The 21,600-nt window shown below is 49.5% G+C and overlaps 1 protein-coding gene across 7 annotated transcripts in view; it reads right to left on the bottom strand.

Moving 5' to 3' along the window:
* Positions 1-6,257: 6,257 nt before the first annotated feature.
* The window catches only part of SFXN1 (sideroflexin 1), a 39,676-nt gene continuing 24,333 nt past the window's right edge, over positions 6,258-21,600 (bottom strand). Inside the window, exons 6-13 of one of the 7 annotated variants that reach the window (XR_014020740.1) lie at positions 20,994-21,079; positions 19,952-20,079; positions 17,593-17,642; positions 11,998-12,070; positions 11,149-11,198; positions 10,569-10,616; positions 7,891-8,403; positions 6,304-7,858 (exon numbers count right to left, since the gene is read on the bottom strand). Coding sequence is in view for 5 of the 7 variants with exons in the window: in XM_081283219.1 (XP_081139345.1) it covers positions 8,374-8,403; positions 10,569-10,616; positions 11,149-11,198; positions 11,998-12,070; positions 17,593-17,642; positions 19,952-20,079; positions 20,994-21,079 (465 nt within the window). In the remaining 2 variants the exon portion in view is untranslated. Of the gene's footprint in view, positions 8,404-10,568; positions 10,617-11,148; positions 11,199-11,997; positions 12,071-17,592; positions 17,643-19,951; positions 20,080-20,993; positions 21,080-21,600 lie in introns of all 7 variants that reach the window. The other 6 variants (XR_014020741.1, XM_081283219.1, XM_081283215.1 and 3 more) reach the window with 6 other exon arrangements.

Genomic DNA, 21,600 nt, shown 5'->3' on the forward strand with positions numbered 1-21,600 from the left:
GCAGTGGGCAGAGATCAAGGGCTTTAGCAGGGAGTAGGAGTGCTCGGGCGGCATGGGAGGTGGGCCAGAAAGGGGAGTGTAGGGGCAGGAGCCAGTCTACCCTCAGCCTCAGGGACCACGAAAGAGATGCCTGGGATTCTCAGTCCTTAGTGGAGAGCTGCTTCTTGTGCTGACAAGAGTGCAAAGAGATGGGCCTGTTGCTAGGGTGCACACAGGTGCCCGGCAGGATACAGACCCATCACCAGGTATGAAGGTATGTGTGTGGGGCAAACCCCAGATCTCATTCCAGTGCATGGAAATGACAACAGAGCAGAGTCGACCTTACAGGGGGTTGATGCAACTAAGTGAGAATGAATGTGAGGCTCTTGCACACCGGGCACATCCATCAAAATTTAAATGCTCACATCCAATGACCGAGCAAATCCCTCTTCTGGGAGCCTGCTACGGAAACACCACCCAGGATACAAAGCTGCACACAGATGTTTAGTACAGCAGCAGGAACATGGAAATGACCTAAATGCCTATCCCGTAAACAAATGTTTGCATATGTACACACCGGGCATTGATGGGAGCAAGTTGGACACAACAGTGACCTCTGTGAGATGGGGCGTTGGAGGCTGGGGCTGAGCAAGGGGAAGCTTCATTTCATCCACTTTTGTGTTCTATTTTTTCCTCCCCTCCTTTTGGAACTGGGAACGGGACCCAGAGCCCCACATGCTAGGCAGTGTGCACAACGCAGCTGCACCACCAGGAGTCTTCTAGGCCAGAGAGGCTGAAGCATGAGGCAGAGAGAGGACGAGTCCAGGTGGAGCAGGGAGCAGGTGCGAGCCCCCAACAGAGCGCACTGAAGCCTCCAGACGTCCATTCTTCAAGTTGCAAACTCTGTTCACCCGGATTCTTTTCAGAGCCACCTTCGGCAGCAGCAGGCGAGTTGCATCTTGGGAACATCTGATTCTGGCCTTCACTGAGCAGTGCAGGTTCCCCCTCCCAGGCTGCCCCACTGGAGTCTCAGTTGTGTGAACTTGGGGCAGATGCGGGCTCTGCCCATCCCTGCTGTGGGAGCTGGGCTGAGAGAAGTTCTGGGACTGTCGCAGCCAGCTGGTCCTTTGGCTGGAAGCAGTAGAGAGCCTCATGCCCTAGCTCATTCTGCCCTTGGCTGATCTGTAGCAACTTCATCTGTGAATCGGGGATGACCAGAGCAGCTGCTTCATGGGATTGTTGTGAGATTAAATGCAGTGCTGTCCAGGGCAAGATAGTGCTCCTTGGATGCCAGCCACCACGCTCTAAACTGGGGCCTACTGGAGGCGGAGTGGATTTAAGTGAGATAATGTAGTCCATATGCCTAGCTCTAGGCTAGACACTCTCACTATTGCATTGTGTTTTAAAACACCACCTGGCACTCTCAAAGTCACCAAAACACTCCAAACCATGTTTCTATCACTGGAACAGAAGTTCTCAACCCTGGTTGCAGCTCAGAACAGGCCTGGGGAGCTTAAAATACTGATCCCCAGTATTGAGGCACAGTTGGTTGGGGACAAGAGAACTTGCTCCTCACCCAGGCAGGGATGTCCTCTTCATGCTCAGCAACATTTAATGATGACTTTGCTTCCTAGTCTCCACTCACTGCTGTGGGGGACCCTCAGTCACCGCTGTCTCTGCTTCTCTGCTTCTCTGCTCCTTGGTTGGGACCATTCCTGGGTTGCCCACATTGCCTGGGCCAAGGTAAGCCCTTCTCTTTCTCACAGACCTTCTCTCTGCTCTAGAAGTGGATTTCCAGAACCTCCCCCTTTCCCCAATTCCGGACCAAAATCACTATTCCAAGTTTGTAGCCCAAGTTTGATTTTTTTTTCCTATTTCAACAGAGTTGGTGTTTTCCACTCTATTTTTAGTTTATTTTTAAAAAATTCTTCCTTGCATAATACCATCTTTCCCAGAGACGTTATTTTTGTAATCAGAATAAAATACATTTTTAGTATCAGAATAAAATGCATTTTGTTACAAATGGGAACAAGAGGGCAGAACTTCCTGATTGCAATCAACCATGGACTCCCTGACACTGGACACAGGCTGGGCAGTTCTCCTGGTTGCTGAGCTGATCCTCCAGCTACACGGCAGTGGCCTGCTGTCTGTCATTGCAGACATCATTGCAGAGAAAGAGAGGGACAAGACACGGAAACCAAGGAAACCCATGGACTGGACATCGACTTAGGGCCATCCATTTATTGCTTTAATCTTTTTTTTTCTTTTTTGGGGTACTGGGGATTGAACTTGGGGGCACTCGACCACTGAGCCACATCCCCAGCCCTATTTTATATTTTACTTAGAGACAGGGTATCACTGAACTGCTTAGCTCCTCCTCGTTTTTTCTGAGGCTGGCTTTGAACTCACAACCCTTCTGCCTCAGCCATCCAAGCTGCTGGGAGTACAAGCATGGGCCACTGCACTTGGCAAATCTTCACAAGGTTGTAAGTTACATTCATTGTCCCAACTTTACAACAGAGGAAACTAAGGCTCAGAGAGGGGAACTAGCTTGCCCCACGTCACAAAATGAGTAAGTGTCAGAGGGAGAATTTGACTTCTGCTCTTCTCATGCACAAAGCCCTTCAGAATGAGCCATTGCTGACATCCATGCCTCTTCAGCGGCCCCTCAGGAGCCCCACGGCCTGCCCACAGGTGGTATTGCGGGTCTGGACATATCCTGCCATACCCGCCTCTAGGCGTGGACTTCCCCATTTCCCAGAGGCTTGTTGCTGCCCCCTGCTCCAGTGAGGAAACCCTAGGCATCCCTCTGGAGCCAGCTGAAGTGCCATCCCCAGTCGCCCTGGGCACCCCCACAACTCCCCAAGTAGGGTCCAGGCTCCTCTTCTGTAGCCTGTGTTGCTGCGGATGGCAGCGAGGGCAAGAAGTGGTCCACCTGTGTTGTGTGTCTGCCCCGACCCCTCCGCGTGGACCCAGGTGTCCTGTACAATGTACCCGAAGAAACGCAGGGGGAAGGGGGAGACAGGAGCTGGTTCTCGCCTGTGGACGGCAGCCTGCTGGCCCAGGGGTTGTCTTGTCCCCGCCCGCCCGCTGACTTCACTTGGGAGATGCGCATTCGAGGCGGGGTGGTGGTCGCAGGGGCCACCTGCGGGCGACTTGGAGCTGTGTGCTGCAGCCGCCATCCTGCAGGCGATGCTGCGCCCTGGCGTCGCCGCGGCTCTGCGGGTCCGAGGCGTAGAGACCAAAGCGCGGTGCTGCCTGGAAAGGACCCCACGAGGTACTTGTTGCTTCCACTGTTCCCAGGGGGAGCTGGAGTCGCGAGGGGCCCCGACTGCCTCTGTGTCCCCAGGACGTTTGGGGTGGGGGCTGAGAATCCGCCCCAAGGCTGCTGTGCCCAAGCCCTGCTATGATGATCACTGCCCACTCCTGGGAGCAGGGGAGACCAGGGCCTGCCTCCAGTTACAGCTGCGCCCCGAACCTGATGGTTTCTGATGAAAAAATAGCGAGTTCAAAGCCAGCCTCAGAAACTTGGCCAGGGGGCTGGGGATGTGGCTCAAGCGGTAGCGCACTCTCCTGGCATGCATGCGGCCCGGGTTCGATCCTCAGCACCACATACCAACAAAGATGTTGTGTCCGCGGGGAACTAAAAAATAAATATTAAAAAAATTCTCTCTCTCTCTCCTCTCTCACTCTCTCTCTCTCTCTCTTTTTTTTTTTTTTTAAAGAAAGTCCTCATATTAAAAAAAAAAAGAAAAGAAACTTGGCCAGGCCCTGTCTCTAAATAAAATATGAAACTTGTGGCTCCGTGGGAGCCCCAGGCCCCGAGGGGAAAAAAAAGGAATAGGAGTGCATTCCAGGAAAAGCTTCCAGAAACTGTAAAGAAGATAAAGATTGTCTGGAAGCTCAGAGACACCAACTGTTAACCACATTGGCCTATGTCCTTCTAACTGGTCTTTTATCGTGTCCATGCATTTATTGGGGATTATGATGTACATAGGGATTTTAAAAAAAAATAGCAGTTTGTATGTCTTGAGCTCAGAAACAGTAGAAAATATGTAATATTCGACAAGAATAAAGGAGAGAATGTAAAAACCATAGGTCATCCTACCATCCAGAGAGCCTTTCTTCCCAACTTAGTTTATATTTGTGTCAATCAACTCTAATGTCTCTCGCTATGTATATTTTGCAAGAATCCAAATAAAAAACATAACATTCTAAAGAAAAAAATTTATTTTTTTTTATTTTGTATTTCTCAATAGAGCATATTCACTTTATCTTTTTCCTGCCTGGAAATTTCTCACCATCTTCCGGACACATCTGCCAACCTCCCTCTTCCCCAACCCCCTCATCTACATGGGTGCCATCGGGGGAGGGGGAGCAGGGTGGAGGGAGCTGCCATCCTCCATGAATGATAGTGTCCACTTCTGTGGGGGGACTTCTTAGGGGTGAAGCTGCTTTAAGAGGACATATGTTTTTTGTTTTTGTTTTAGAATATTATAGTCATACATGGTAGCTGGGTAAATGCTAACAGAACCATACATGCATGGAATGACATTACAGTTCATGTCCCCCCTTCCCTCTCCTCCTGCCTCCCCCTATTCTCCTTTCTCTGCTCTATTGGTCTGCCTCTCCCTAATCTATTTATTTTTAACTGGTTCTTTGTACTTATATATAAAGGTGAAATTCCCTGTGCTGTATTTATGTATGTACATAACATGATTTTTAAAGAATTCATTCTGCATTTCCTCCTCTTTCCCATCCCTCCCCTCTCCCTCTCCTTCCTTTGCCTAAGCCTCTGTGATAACCGGTACTTCCCTCTGTCTTCCTTTATTTTACTCTAGCTTTATTTTACTTTATTTTACTCTAGCTTCCACCTATGAGAGAAAATGTTCAACCTTTGATTTTCCGAGACTGTCTTCTATCACTTGGCATAATGTTCTCCATTTCCATCCATTTGCCAGTAAAGGGCAAGTGCTTTTATAAACTTCAATAGCTACCACCAAACTATCGCAGAGAAATGGCAGCAATTTGCACTGCAGCAGTGGTGAGAGTGCCCGTTTCCCAGGAGGGTCACCAACAAAATGTTGTCAAGCTTCTGGCCCCTGGACTCACACAGCTGGGTTTAGAAGTGAGCGAGGGTGCACTGTTGGGTCTGGTGTGGCGCTGCCTGCCTCCTCACACTCACGGACTCCTCTCCATGGTGCAAGGGAGAAGTGGTATTGTCATTTCACAGATGAGACACTGGAGATTTGGAGGGCAGCCTGTTTGCCAGGTCTGCACTCATCATCCCGGCCAGTGTCTTTCGAGCTTGAATGTCCTTTAGAATCCTCAAATGGCTTGTGAAAAGTAGGCAGGCCCCCACCTCCAGAGTCTCAGATTGAGAGAGTGTGGGATGGGGCCTAGGACAGGAAGTTCTGAGTTCTCAGAGATGCTGATGCTGTAGTCCAGGGATCACACTTTGAGAATCACTGTTCCTGCTCTCCTCATACGGGACCCTACATAGACATGACCTTGCTGATCTACTCTTGCCCTTGGTTGGGTGATCATTTGAACTCTGCATGTTTACATGCCGTATGCATGTGTATAACTGGAACTTTCAGGGTCTTCCAAATGTCTCAAGTAAGTTCGTGACTGATGATGTACTTCCTCAAGACTGTTTCCCCAGCTCCTTAATGGAGATGATGCTCAGAGGACACCACAAGGGAGTCACAAGGAAAGAAGGATGCAAACCACACTTGCATGATTGGAAAGGCTGTGCTAAGCTAGTTGGAATGGTTCCCACTGATGGAGAAGACATGATTTGTGGAGGAAAGCACAGGGTTTTACTCCCACTGAACGTGGCTGGAGGCACTCGGCTGTGGGGCTTTGCGGTTCAGTTATCCAAGGTGCATCCCAGTTCAAAATTACTAAAAGGAAAATTCCAGAAATAAACTACTCATAGGTTTTAATAACTTTTATGACATCTTGTTGTAATTGTTCGTTGTTATTACTTATGACTGTTGATCTCTTACTGGGCCTGATTTATGGATTAAACTTCACCATAGGTATGAATGTGTCAGGAAAAAACAACACAGCAGCCACCAAACAGCCTACCTGAGGCTCAGAACCACTGATGTTTTCAGACATCCACTGGGGCTCCTGGGAATTGTCCCCTGAGGATAAGGGGGTTGACCATATGTGGGGTTCAGGAAGGCAGGACACTGGGAGTCCAAAATAGGAATATATTTCTCTTGAAGGGATAACAGGAATATTTTTTCATTAGGAGTTCCTAATGACACCACAATTATTAAGTCTGCATGGAAGGTAGCAGCCACTAGGACACACAAATTGTCTTGTCCTCTGTGTACAAATAAAAGAGAGAATTTATTTTCATTCTGAGTTTATTTAACATTTCGATCAGTTGAACTGAAAATAATACATTGACTCCAACACGGGCAAGACGCTGGGCTAACACTGAAACGGTATCTGCCAGTCGGTGACAGCTCACCATCCTGACTCTACACCTTGTCCACGTGAAATTAACTGTTTACCATAATAAGCTTATTGCACTTCATGTGGATTGTTTCCTTCAGAAAAGGTATTCCTAAAAGATGGGTTCCTTTGTTCTTTTTTTATAAAATGTGATTAAACCATACAGTTAATATTTCTACATAGAAGCATTAAGAGTCTGAAGCCTCAATATCCAGGTTTAAAAGGACAAGCCTCAGCTTCGTGGTGCCACTCCCCAGTGGTTTGGCTGTGATCCCCCAGTGTGTGCCCATTCTCGGGAGCCGGCAGGCTTCCAGCCGGTAGTTGGACCGTCACAGAGTGCAGGCTCTGCTGGCGCCGGGCTAGCTGGGGGGTGAACTGAGAGGAGCAGGCACAGCCTTGAGGCCCCGGCTTCTTACCAACAGCGCTTTCATGGCACGGAGATCTGCCTGGAATCTCAGGCTTTTTGTTGCTTTTGAGAGAGAAGCATCGACGGTTGCAAAGTCTGCCCAAGGCCAGAATGCCATGGGGAAGCGTTTTGCTGTGACAGCAAATCCTCAAGCAGGAGATTCTAGCGGCACCAGGGAAGTCAGAGCTTCGGATCTGCTCACCCTTTCAGAGAAAAGAGGAACACAGACACAAGGCACCACAGCTTTTCTTTATCAAGAAACTGTTTGCACACACTGTCAGGAGAAAGGGTCCATCAAAAGTAAATAGTTTCTAAATATTTTTTTACACTTACAAATCTCTGAATTACAATGATATTGAAGTACATCGATGAACAGGTGCCTTGGTGAACATCTACAGACTGGAAATCATCGGTTACATTACAGACTCGATGGGAATGATGGAAATCACTACCGTGATGTAAACAGCGGCCCGCGGTCCAGCCTTTTCAAACAGGGAGGAATGTAGGTACCACAGTCAAGTAAAACTCACAGTTACTGATTTATGCACATGTTAACTCTGTATCCTTCTGAAAGCCACAGAGGTCTACAAGGATGGCAGGGTGAGCCACGCAGGGAAGGGGATTGTTACTTCTAGGAAACCAGCCAACCAGATTCATGCCGTCACATAGCCCAGGACAAAACACACTTCCAAAATGAGACATTTGCTATAGTTAAGCTGCTTGATCATATGATGGAAATAACTGAATATAAAGCCAACAACTGCAGAGTAAGATCAACATGTTTATAAGAATAAAATCCAATAAAGAAAATGCACCGACAACATGGATGTGCCTAACTGTCGGTGGTGGGGGGTGAGATGCCCGGCCTGGGGCTCTACTTCTGGAGTCTGTGAAGGAGCCTTTACTTAAAGTTCCAAGATCTGTACCACCTACTTCACCCTTGCCCTCTGGCCACACAGGAAGGAAGCAGTGCTCCCTTAGTACTGAGGGTGAATGTCTATGCTCTGCCTGGGACTTCTGCCTTCCCAGGTCACTGCTGGGATCTCCTGGATGGAAGCAGAGTGGGAATGACACTTGATGCTTTGAATCACCTTTGTGCTGACTGAGCATCTATAAATATCTACCAAGCCTATCCTAAGTGCCTACTCTACGCCTAGCAGTACCTTTTAAAAACCCTTGGCAAAGGGCGGGGTATTGTCTTTGAGAAGCAGTCATTGTGAAAGCTACAGGGGGGTGTTCTCTAAGTCATCATGATTCAAACGTGAGGGAGCCGACAGGTGTCAGGCCACTGGCCCGCACCACAGGCAGCGTCCTCAGCAGCAGCTTTATCCTAAAAGGCTAACGTGGAGTTTGGAGCAGCTGGAACCCAGGCTGACCGGACCTTCCTCACGACACGGCTACACAGGGCTTGCAGTGGGCATGATCAGCTGTCGAGGTTTCCGTCCCTACTTTACAGTCCCTTGTTGAAGTACACGCGCTGCAGCTCAGGATGGCTCTCTTGGATCTTGGCTCGCAGCTCAGCCTCCAAGCCTGTCACACTCATGGAACTGGGAGGGGGAGAAAGGACAGGGTTACTTTGGGGGCCAAAGTGTGAGACAGAACTAGAAGAAGTGGGGAGAGGAGGACCCAGGGCTGGTGCAGCAAAACAGTCCTCCCGGGGCTGCAAAATCCAAGTCCAGCACCTTCCACAAGACGGACAGTCACTAACGATCACAGAAACACAACTCCCAGCACCTCACTCCTTAACCTCTGCTATTGCTAAGGGCTGAGCAACCTGTGGAAGTATGCAGAGGTGACACTGAGGCCTTCTGTGTCAGGGAAGCACCGTGTGGCCAGGCCACCCCCGCCCAGGAAAACAATGCAAATTCACCACTGACAGAAAGACGTGAGCACTTGGCAGGTGTCCAACACCAAATACATGCGTGTGCTAGCATACCTCTGTCTACTGTGCCACAACACCCATTCCTGCAAAACTTCAGGGAATACCAAAATGTACCAGAAGGAAAAAAAAAGAAAAAAGGAAAGGAGAGAAAAACCACACAGTGGGGGCAGTGGCCATGCCTGTGATCCCAGCTACTTGGGAGGCTTAGGCAGGAGGACCACAAGTTCAAGGCCTGCCTCAGCAACTTAGCCCAGACCCTGTCTCAATGTAGAATAAAAAAAGGGGACCTGGGATGTGGCTCAGTGGAGAGCACTTGCCTAGTATGTACCAGGCCCTGGGTTCAATCCCCAATAACAGGGCAGGAAGGCAGGGCTGATTTGAATGCATTATAGCAGCAAATATATTAAGCTTTATTTATTTTACATATACGTATTTGAGATGTGGTAACATATAAGCTGAAGAGTCAGGATATGAATTTGTATGAAAATATGTAAAAAGAGTAAAAGAAAAATTGTGACTATAGAAAAAAAAAAACTTGGTAAAAACCCCACAGTGGCTATTTTGCACACAATGGGACTATGAGTAACCTTGACAATGACAATGATTCCCAGGTATAGACCATGTGCTCTTGGAGAACCAGACCCTGGGACGTGAGCGGCTGTGGAAAACTTCTCACTTCTAACTGGAGTTTAAATGTTGGGAGGAACCCAACAAAACCAAGGCTAGGTGGGGTTCTACATCTGAAATCCCTCCAATCTCAGAACTACAAACACTGCTGTTCTTGGGGCTCCTGGGTCCGAGGTGCCCCCTCTTCATTATTCATACACAGTACGTCCCAGCCCCTGCGTGTGAGGGCAGCTGACGGCCACTGGTGCACGTGTGCCATCTACCAGAGAAACGAACAATTCTCAGTTTGAGCCCCAGATTTGGGGGTTTGTGCAACGGATGGGGCATGAATCTCCCAGATAGAGATGAGGAACTTCCTCTGCCCTGGTTTCCAGAACAGTCTGGGGCACCCTCTACAAAGCGTGCCTCTCTGTGGCTATTAGGGTGATGAGTTCCCTGCTGTGAGAATTAAACCTCTACCCACCACCTGGGTCAAGGACAGAGGAAGAGCAGGCAAAAGGTGGCATCTGTGTGGTGGGGGGACCCTGAGGAAGTTCCTTCCAAGGTTGCCCCGAACCTACCTTGCAAGGCCAGGGCAGGAAGGACCTGCTGGCCACAAAGGAAAGAGCAAGGCAAAGGCAAGGGGTGTGGACACGGAGGCACACCCAAGAGCAGAGCCTCGAGCCTTGGCGTGAGCTGAAGGGGAGGTCCGGGCACAGACGCAGCTGATCCTGCACCAGCCAATTCTGACTTACATCACAGCAGACCCAAGCTCAGCTTGTGATAAAGGCATATGCACAACAAGCTTTTAAAGAAAACACCAAGCAGGAAGGAGGGATGTAGAGCAAGCACAGAAACTCCCCAGCCAAGCGCACACGCCCGGCTGGGGCTGAAGTCCCATGCCTGGTCTACAGCTGCCCTGGCCCGAGGATGGACCCCAATGAACCACACTTGCATCTGATGAAAGCAAATCTGCAAAATTAACCTGACTCTTATAAAACATTGGCACATTTTCAGACTCAATAGTAGGGGGTGGAAAAGAGCTGGAGAGGGGCTTGGCAGCTAGGCTGGGGTGGCGGGGGTGCCCGTCTCTCCTCTGGGAGCCCTTGGCCTCACTATTTCCGTGCATCTCAATGCCCTCATCCGAAAAGTGGAACACCAGCCTTGTCTCCCACTGGTCTCTAGGGTTAGGACTCACAATCATCCTGAACAACAGAGACAGACCTTTTCTGAGGAAACAGGGCACAGCACAGGGGCGTGGCAAACACCAAGCTTAAAAAAAAGAGAGAGAGCGAAATCAGAGTTTTGAAATGGTCAGCTTCTCAGATTCTTCTTTTCTTTTATTTTTGTAACAAATCCCTTTCTTTAAAACATTAGATGACCTTAAAAAAATGTCCTGTTCACACATATTTTATGACCTGAATTGCCAAAATAATGAAGCAAAATGAACCAAAAGGAATCAAACTAAAACCAAAGAGATAACAGGAATTTAAGAAGGTCCCCCAGTCGCCCCAATGGCTGTGGGTTTCTGTAGAAGCAGCTTACTTCTCTTCCACTAGCCCCGGAGGTTCTGGGGTGGTCTCCTCTCCAAAGCTCTGTCCCCCTGTGTCCACCCTTCTCTTACCTTCATAGGTGGTATATTTATTTTTTTTAAAGAAATCAATTATCTAAAAGAAATCTCTATGCTAACTCCCCTGGCTGATCACCACTCACGGCACGTGAGTATGAATTATCCACTGCTCCCCACAGACACATGCACAATTAAAAACCAAATTCGTTTTTTTGAAACGCATCTCCTGCTCACCAGAAGCCCACGAGGCCAACTTGGATGGGCGCGCTCAGCCACGGGAACCTCTGTGGAGAGACACAAGACCGTGAGTGCTTCCGAGAGGCCCCAGAGAGTGCGGCTGCCCATAGCCAGAGGGACGTTCTCACAGCACGGGACCCAGATGCAGGGTGGTTAGTCGGCTCGGGCAGTGCGTGCATTAGTGTTGACTTCGGGTGGCCCCGCGGTCTGTTGGGAACACAGGTGCACAGTCCAGGGGCTTGCAGTTCCTTTCCCCTGGACACGCAGCCCGAGGGCTGCTTACTGTACAGGGGACATAGGTAAACAGCTACCACCTAATTATGATTGACCTCCTGGCTGGGGAGACTGTACTGCCTCATGTGCTCCCTTCAGCCAGCTCCTGAAGGTGGGGAGAAGGCAGGCGGCTCCCAGGCCCTGAGCTGCAGTGTCCTTGCTGGATGAAAAACAGGCATCCTCACGCTTCTCAAAGTGTGTGGCCGAAGAGGCACCAGAGGACCTCGGGGAGCACCTAGACCTTCAGGGAGCACCTAGAAGTGCCCGGGGCAGGGCAGAGACTAGCAAGCACCGCCAGCGGCCCTCACACCTTCCGCTCTCGGTTTTAGTAAACGTCAGTATGGCCAAAACTCTGTCTGGTATAAAATTCGTTACTGGTCACTTCCTTTTTAGTGAAATACAAACGTTGTTAGATTTTTAGTCTTCAAAAAAGGAGCAGCACCAAGAACGAAGGCAAAGAGCACGACACACAGGTTATGCCCCGGAGGCTGGGAGGCGGCAACCAAGCCTGAGGGGGTCGAGACCCGCAGCCACAGAGAAGGGCCAGCACCAGCATGCGGCAGGGAGGCGTACCCTGGTCCCCACGGAGACTCCTCCAGCGAAGAGGAACAGCAGGAGGGTCAAAGTAAAGGGAGAAGGGCAGGGACTGGAGAGAAAGGGAGAAATGTCGTCAAGAGGAGACGGATCCACGCAGGCTACGCAGAACCCCTGCCTTCAGACAGAAAGGACAGAGCAGGTGCCACTGAAGGTGGCTGTGTCCTGGGGAGTGTGTCCTCAGCAGCTCTGTCTTTATGCCAACAGCACAGAGCATGCAAACCCAAGCGGCTGCCACACCACCAGGTGGCATAACCCTGTGGGACTGCCATCATCCCCGTGGCCCATCACAGACAGAAATGTCCTCCTATAGCACAGGACTGTCTCGGGCAACTGGCTGTCTGATGCAGGGTTCCCGTGAGGAGGTGGTGAATCTCACCCAGATGTTCCTAGACATGTGACACCTGGGCGGGCACACAGCCTTGACAATGGGTGGAAGCCCTTCCAATAGGCGTCTCCATAAGCTCATGTGGTCTTGATTTTAATTACTGCAATGACTAAAAGTACTTTTTTTTTCTTTGGATTTTTTTTTTTCCTTTGGACTGGTGGTTGAACCTGGGGTTGCTTTTACGCCCAAGCTACACTCCCAGGCCCCCACCCCTTTTTTGAAACACCAAGTTACCCAGGTTGACCTCGAATTTATGATCCTCCTGCCTCAGCCTCCTAAGCTGTGGGGTTCAGGTGTGAGCCCTGTGCCTGGCTGCTGGTTTGTTTCCTGAGTGAGCATTGACGGAGTTCTTCATGCATTCTGGCTGCAAAACTTTCTTCCCAGTCTGTTTCTTGTTTTTTTATTTTCTGTACAGTTTTTGAAGAACGGAATTTTAAAAATTTGATGAAGGTTGGGCTGGGGACGTGGCTCAAACGGCAGCGCGCTCGCCTGGCATGCGTGCGGCTCGGGTTCGATCCTCAGCACCACATACAAAGAAAGATGTTGTGTCCGCCAAAAACTAAAAAATAAATATTAAAAAAAATTCTCTCTTTAAAAAAAATTTGATGAAGGCAAATTTATCATTTTTTTTCTTGAATGGGCTTGAATTTTGGGTGTTGATTAAGAAGAGATCTTTGCTAACCAGTGCTCCATATTTTCTTCCAGTACTTTTATGATCACAACTTTTATATTTGTATTCTATAAACATTGAGGGCTTATTTTTGTACATGGGTCTATTCCCCACATATTGCCAATAAACCTGCCAACCTAAAATGTCACAGCTCTCCTACCAGGTGTCATGCTGTGTCCTCAGGAAGCTTGTGTAGACCACATGTATGGCTGGTCCTGTCTAGGTGATTGCCCACCTGCCTCAGCTGGGTAACAGACCCTCTATGCTCCATGCTGTAGTCACCACCATGCATGGTAACCTTTTGTCCTGGGCCCCTCTCCTCTACCATGCTGTCTGCTCCTGAGAGCGGGGCTCATGCCCTGCTTCTGTGACTCAGGTTCCTACCACATTGCTTGGCATCCGATGGGCACTCAGGAGAGGGCTAATGAATAAACAGTGACCAAGAATGAAGAAACAAACACCACCATCAATCAGCACAGTCCTGAAAAGTCATCGATCGTTATTAAAGGGAACAGAAAAGAACCACATTTAAAAGGAACAAGAACTATTATAGGACCCAAACTATACCAATTTTATCCCCAGTGAGAGTGTCAGCAAGAGTGACCTACGTTAAAAGTGACAACAGGGCCCGTTCTTCTAGAAAACTGTTTACAAAAGCACCATGATTTTAGTCAGTGGACTTCTTGGTAGCTGTAAAATTTTCCATGAGTCACCTGCCCATCCTGGGCACCTCTTCCCAGTGCTCCACTTGGGGAAAGATGGAGCGTAGGGAGGATGACTCATGTACTTGGTCCACACGCACTGTCGTTTAAAAAGCCCGGATTGCTCAGTTAGTTGGAGTCTGCAGAGGAGGGTGGTCATGCGCGAGGCAAAAGCCCAGTTCAGTGCGTCCTTGCAGAGGAGGCGCACCTGGCGTGGGAGCCAGACCCAGGCAGACTCTGCGGCAGGGGCACGGTGTCCCGCATGGGGAGTGAGCTCTGAGTCTTATAAAAGGTGTGCAGTGAAGCCCCCTTTTCCAAGCAGGGTGTGAAAATGCTCTGCCCACCGAGAAGTGTGGACATGGATAAAACCAGCTCTGCAAATGCGGCAGCTGTTACTGTACTGTTTGAAAAACCATATCGATGTCCCTGGTTTGTGTTCATTTTAAAACTTTTTCTCCCTCTGCAAATGTTTCAGAAATGGCCCCTATCCAGCGAGTCCCAGCCTCACCTCTACCTGGGCAAAATGCAGCATTTACCTGCAAGGTGCCGCTGACCTGGGAGTGGTGGGGTGTGAGGGACCCCGCTGCGCTTGGCTGTTACTTTTTCAAAGCCACTTCTTCCACTGGAATCTGAAGTACAGCAGCCACCAGACCTCCTGTGGCCAGGGAGGGGCTCAGGCAGACCCCTGGGCTATTCGGACAGCCTCTCTCCTCCACCTTGCCATAGTGCTCCAAAAACTTCAGCGTGCGGATGGGGCGGGCAGGGGCTCCATGGAAAGAGTGAGTAAGGTGCACCCTTTCAAGTTACAATGACAGCTCAGCTAAACCACACATTACAGGGGTGGGGAGAACAGTATTTATTCATCTTTCTAATTTTGCAAAGGATTGAACAGTGTGGCCACAGTGGCCTGGGATGCAGGTGTCATTTGGTAGGTCCTCCCACGTGAGAAAGCACCAGGACGTAGCCACAGTGACTCCCACCAGAGGTGGGAGGAGGAAGCGAGTCTCCCCAGGGACCGCGTCAGTGTGGATAGAAATGCAGACCCATAGAACTTCTGGACTTCCAGCCATGGCCAGGCCCACGTCAGTGGCTAGAGAATACCTAGGGTCCGCTGGCTGGAGCCAAACTTGGCCGAATAATGACCCGCTGGTGGTGGCAGCTGATAAGATTCTCAGCCTCGACTCCACAGCCAACCTAAGGTGCCCTGCCAACTGGATGTTGGGGGCATTTGAGAGGCCGAGACAAAGGGGCAGGAAAAGTTTACATGCTGAGGATGCTGCCACGGAAGGTGACCTCCAAACTGATTTCCATGTCACCTGCAAAACTCTTGAGGATGGTGGCCTGGTTAGAGTACTGGTTAGACCACCTTTCCCACTCTGGTCTTGCAAAAGCTGTTACTTTAATGCCACACAAACAAAATAAAATGGCAATTCCCAAGTTTTTCACACAGCTGGAAATCTGTCTTGCTTGCAAAGTGTGATTTCTCTTAAATGTGGCAGCAGAAGAAATCTGCTTTATTAAGTGTGACTTTTGATTCCCTGCTGCTTCTAAAGTCATCCATGTCGATACTGATGAGTTAAGGGATCAAAAGTTGCTTGGGTCCGCATACTACAGACCTAGGGACTTCCAGGATCCAGAGAGCAGACAACAACCCAGGGCATCAGAGGGGTGACCATTGGATGCGGCAGCTGTTACTCTACTGTTTGAAAAACCATATCAATGTCCCTGGTTTGAGTTCATTTTAAAACTTTTTCTCCCTCGAAGTCTGAACCACCTCTTCTAAGTCAAGCAGAGATAGACATTTTCTCAGGTTTCTTAAATCATGAGGATGTCAAACCTGATGGATTCCAGCTGACCATATCATGGGTAGTGCTTAGATAAGTGTTGCCCTAGCCTATAAATGAATCCTTTGGGAGCTTTAAACCATTAATCATTCCCAATCTTGGCACCAGAAAGAGATTTCAGCAAAACTTTTTTTATGAATCTTCAAAAATACAAATTTGTCAAAGCAGAATGTGAAATGAGCCCACAGTTACAATCTGGTGTGCACACAGTCCCCCTTATCCACAAGGACCCTCCTGACCCCAGTGGCCGCCTGCAATGTTGGGTGGGATGGAACCCCACACTCCACGTGCTCGCTTCTCCTGTGGGACACTTCAGACACACCCATGGGGCAGTCTGATTTCTGAGTTAGGCACAATAAGAGATCGATAGTGATAACTAATAACAAAATAGAACAACCACATAACAATACACTGTGATCCAGTGGCCAGCATCACTGCTCTGTGCTTCAGGGCCATTAAGCAAATTAGGGGTTACTTAACACAAGCACTGTGGTACCATGACTGCTGATTTAATGACCAGGATGGCTGCTGAGGTTACTGGGCAGGTCGTGGGAGCAGAGTGGATATGCTGGACACAGGGCTGACACTGCCCAGAAGGGCGTACAACTTATAACTCATGAGTTGTTTATATCTGGAATTTTCCACTTAGTGTTTTTGGACCACAGTTGACTACAGGTAGCTAAAATCATGGAAAATAACACCAGAGACAGGTAACTGCTGTTTCAAGAGATTGCTGCTTGAGAATAGGTGGAGCTGTTCATCTAGTGATTAAGGTTGTCAGAAACCTACAAAGGAGACAGATGGGACTTGGATTTTTGCCGGTCAGCTTCCTGGGGCAGTGCAGGGTCTGTGAACTTCCTCTGGGAGCTGTACAAGGAGCAGAGACAGTTCTCTGTGGCACCGTGCACGCTATTATGTAAGACTGCTAGGGCTAGCGGTTCCACAAACTACAGCGTGGGGACCACGATGCTCCATGTCTCCAAGGCTCTCAGGAACAGGAGAGGAGTGCTGGGGAGGGGGTCCCGGACGTGGGCTCGGGGCATCCATGGGCAATGGTCTGGGAGTGTCTGTCAAGTGAGGTGCTCACTAGCACTCTTTTTCCTCAGCATTATTTTCTTGGCTTATTTTTCAAAGCATGGACTTGAAGAGAAAGTGCTCACCTACTGCTTGCCTCAGTTTCCCCACTGGGACCCCCAGAGTGAGATCCTGGAACACGCCCCTGACCTCACACGGGAGGTTTGGTCTGTGAGCGGTGGCCTCTCTCCAGAGCTTCACAGTGGCCCTTGCAGTTACAGGTTTGCTGCTAAGACTCAGAAGAGCTCACCCCATGGGACCTGCCGTGTTCACCACAGCACACCTGCCCTCGCAGTGAGGACCTGGGCCACTGCTCCAGGCAGGTCCAGCCACACCAGCTTCCCAATACAACATACCCTACTCGTCTAAGAACTGGGAAACTGAGGTGGATCAAAGTGGTGCTCACCCCTCATGGCACAGCACGCAATCCAGGAAGGACGCTGGCCGTGGGCTGAGACGTCCCAGTTACAGCTTCAGTTTCAATCTGTGACAGCTTTAGGCCTTCAGGGCACACAGCTGATAGATAATGAATCATCTATACACAGCGGGGTCTAAGTCCAGTTCCCCAAATTACATCTTCATTCCTGACACTAATGACAGGGACCTATGGACATAATCCAAACTCACGCCTATGGACATAATCCAAATGTCACCTATTGTGTCCACCTAGCTGGGACACAACAGGTGACATGCAGCCCCCAGGACCCTCTCAGTGGCAGTGCTCTTCATTTAGGAACACTGCCCCAGACATCTGAGGTCAGAATGGAACGTCCCCAGCAACATCACAGCGTTTACATAAGTGCCCAAGAGACATAGATCTTCCCATTCCTTACCTGCTGCTGGGGCAAGAGACATTGGGGGGGGGGGTGCTGAGGAAGGGCAGCAGCCAGCACTCACCTTTAGGAAGGCCTTCTTCTCCAGAGTGTTCATGATAAATGGAGGGATGGCTGGGAGAAAGCACAGAGCACAGAAAGCTCGACTGAATGACTGTTTTTGGCTCAATTTGTTTTTTCAAAAATTCGACAGAAGGCTTATGTCACTTGGGCTGTTTTTACATTGGCAGGATGAAAACTATCTGTAGTGATTCTTTATTAAATTTAAATTTGTTGATGATGGCCCACTGTACATGCATCAAACGACTGTATGTTGCATGCATCTGTCCAATTAAACCAATAATCATAAGATAAATAAACTTAAATTTATAAAATTGCAGAAGTTCGCAAAATAACATAATGCTCTCTGCCAGCTGGAAAGGTCTATAACCTTGAAAGGAATTCTACACTGAGCTTTTAAAAGGCAACACCATGGGCATCAGGAGTGATTCCCCCACAGCCTTCCTTGAGTGTCCACCATGCATGCAGGACAGCTGGGGATCCTGCCCAGAATCATGCAGAAGTCGCTTTGATATGGGCTGGGTGGGCTACTTGTGAGCTGGTGACCTTGGTAAGGCTGCCTGATTTCTCTGGGCCTCTGTGTTCTGTTCTCCTGTCTATCAAACAGTGGGCATTATGTTAAGCTGGTGGCCATGACTAGACCTCGGGTGCAGGGGCAACATCTGGGACCTGGGTGGCAGCACTGGCTCATTAGCTCATAGCTATCCACGTATTTAAGGTCACACCAGCTGTTTCAAGGCAGCTGACAGAAATCCTGGGTTTCTTTCCTGGAGATCAGTGTTTACAATAACCAAGTTGCTGGAAATGAACTTTACTAGGACTTACGGGGGAAAAGCCTAAACCCAGAGCAAGCCAAGACCATAAATGGGGGTGGCCATTTGGTTCCCCAAACCGCGGGAGCCAGGGCTCAGCAGGCGTGTCCAGGCAGCTCTGTGGCCTCCTCACAGGTAGCAACAGGGTCTGGCTCTGGGCTCTGGGCCTGGAGTTCACACTGTGGCCTCCTGGGCGCCCCAAAGAACACCTGGTGTCCCCACATGGCAGCGGAGGTGCCTGTGTGGAATCAGACAGGCCGACCTTTCCCAGTCAGCTGGAAGGCAAGCACAGCTGGCCCTGGCCCTCAGGGTTGTGGGGGACCCCGGGGGTGCCCAAACCCTGGATGTGCAGGTCCCCTGGAGAAGGTTGGGGCCCATGCAAGTGACCTTCCCACCTCCTCCTGTGTACTTAAGGTCATCTCGAGATTACATGTGCCGCCTGGTACCATGTCCATCTCTGTGAGCAGCTGTCATGCTGAATTGCTTAAGGAACAACGACAAAGGTAAAATCCTGCCATGGTCCATGCAGATGCGTCCTCTCTGTGGGCTCATGAGGGGTGCAGGGTGTGTGGCTGTGTTCAAGGTGGCCTTCACACACCCTCCCCGACTTTTGCTGCCTAGTCCTACTTGGCTGCCGAAGAGCATCCACAGTGACAGAAGGGATTTAGAAACAGCCGCAGGCGTGGTGGGAAAGCCTGACGGTAGCTGATTAGGTAGGCTTCATCTGAGAGCTTCCTCTTATAGCCAAGTGCTCTTCGCATGCAGCTTAAGTGATAAAATTAAACACACGAATTTCTGTTTTGTTTCATTTCTTTCAAAGACTGAGTGAGTCTGGGAACCTTCTCTAGGATTTCTGTCTCAAGGCAGCTTCCAGCCACCTTACGATGAGCAGGACACTCTCGGAGGAACTAAACACAATGCTGGCTTTGTGGCCACACTAGCTCCAAGCCCTAGAGAGAAAATAGTCACTTGGCACACACTAACAGCTGTTCTAAGCTTTCCCACGTATTCTGTGTTCCCAGGGTTTCCAATGGCTACAGATGAATCTTCAGGACAAGTTATTTGTCTCCATTAAGTTTTAGGAATTCTAAGATTTACACAGATCAAATTCCTTCTCTTCAAATCCTCACCACTTGCACCATGTCACATGGTCCAAACACCCAAGTGTTATACAAACTTTGATGCACAAAATTATTAAAAATATTGCACAAAATCTTTAGAGCATGTGCATATGAGTAAATTCCATGTTTAGACAGGTAAATATCTTATCCCCAAGACAGCTTGTTATATACTCATTTTATGTAGGCAAATATTTGCCAAATTCAGAGAAATCCTAAATCTGGAACACAGTTGGTCCCCAGCCTTTGGGATAAGGAATACCCCTGCACTAGGTGTTTATTTAGTTGTTATTTTCTGCAGTTGCCACCAGAGGCAACTTTCCCACAGGAGAGTGACTTTGCACTGCCTTGCTGTAGCTGGGACATGAGAAGGCTCCTCGAGCCTCCACGTATGGGGTGAATGAAGGGACGACGGAGACGCAGTTCTACTAACCCATGCCGGGGGCCGCCATGAGAATCCTGGAGACGACCACCTGGGAGATGGCCTGCTGTGCTGCGTTCGCTGACTCGCCCAAACGGTTCCCGTTGTCGTCGGTGACTGGAATGCCAGCTTTGAGCTCCCTGCAGAACCAAACACAAGCAAAGTGCCCACGCGTGCCCTCCTGCAGCACATGGGACAGCATTCGCTGGCAAGATCAACTCTGCTGCATCCAGAGCCCACTCAGGCGTCACTTTTGGCACTGACAAATGTATTTTTAAATGCCATGAACAGGTTCAGTCCCCTCTGACAGACAAAGGGAAAATAACACTACCACACTTTTAAAAAGGTGTACCCTTTCCAATAACAATATGCTCTGAAGACTAGATGTGCTAACTTGAGAATAAGGCTGATTTCCATGCTCACGTACAGACCTGAGCAACTTTCCAAACCAGGGGCAGATATAAGGCAAGGCACGGAGTCGACTAGCTGCACGGACACAGTCTAGACCACAGCTCTACTGGAGAGGCAAGACGAGGCACTAACACTAAAACTCCAACTGTTACCCTGTTTTTCGTTTTCCTTTCCAAAATGCTTTTTCTCGTTCTTTCTTCTCCTTTAATTTTTGCCAATTCTAAAAAAATACTTTCAAAAGTACAGATTAATATTACTTTAAGCTCCAAAAGAAAAAGCCTCAAGGGAAAAAAGGGAACCTATTTGGAGAGTCAGCTTCTCCTGCATAGACCTTCTTCGTCTAACCCAACCTCAGCTCAGCGACATCTCGGGCCATGTCCTAAGACCTTGGTTACAGAGAGCGGCTGAGCTAGCCTCAGCCCAGGCTCTCACCAGCCTGCTCTGGCAACTGGCAGCCCACGGCCAGGTGTACTGCCCCATGCACCTACCCTCACCCCAAGCCTGGAATACTTTGAGGCACATTCCAGATCACACTTAATTTTATCTGTACAGTAAAAACATATTTTGGGAAATTTCAGTGAAGCCCATTATTACAAGAGATGTCCTGCCAGTGCAGTCCTTTGGGAGTGAAGGCCGGCCTTACCTTTGACGCATCAGCGGGATGTTAATACAATTGGCAGCAGCCACGGCAGCAAAGGGCACGAAGCGTCCTATGAGTGGCGACACGTGCTGCAGGAAGGTGACCGGCAGCGTCAGTTCCCCTCCTGTGGCCAGGTGGGCTCCCAGACCCTCCCAGACATGCTGTGAGCCCCGGGCATGCAGACACACAGCCACCAGCACCTTAAAGTGGTTTCCTTGGGGAGTTTTTGCTTTCCTGGCATGGGCACACTGGGACAATGCACACCCCTGGGGCACATCTGCAGCTTGGTGTAGCTGAAGGCACGTGGGCTCTGGAGTCCCAAAGTCCCAATGTTTTAGTTCAGATACTGCCTCCTTCAGCTCTTCAGAGGCCCGTGGCTACCACACAGCCTCAGGGACTGCCAGGATGGGGCACTCAGAGGTTAGTGCACAGGGCCAGGCACAGGTGACCATCCTGACTGGTTGCCTTTGGTGATGGCCCTTCCACACTCACAGGGGATATAATAAAGAATGCAGCTGCAGATAAGGGTGGAACAATAAAGCCAGGACCAGGACACTCCTGAGAAACACCAGGAGACTGGGGCCAGAGAGGTGAGACTGCACTGCCCCAC

This window comes from Spermophilus citellus (genome assembly GCF_964194105.1).
Source record: "Spermophilus citellus genome assembly, chromosome: 1".
NCBI classification, from domain to species: domain Eukaryota; kingdom Metazoa; phylum Chordata; class Mammalia; order Rodentia; family Sciuridae; genus Spermophilus; species Spermophilus citellus.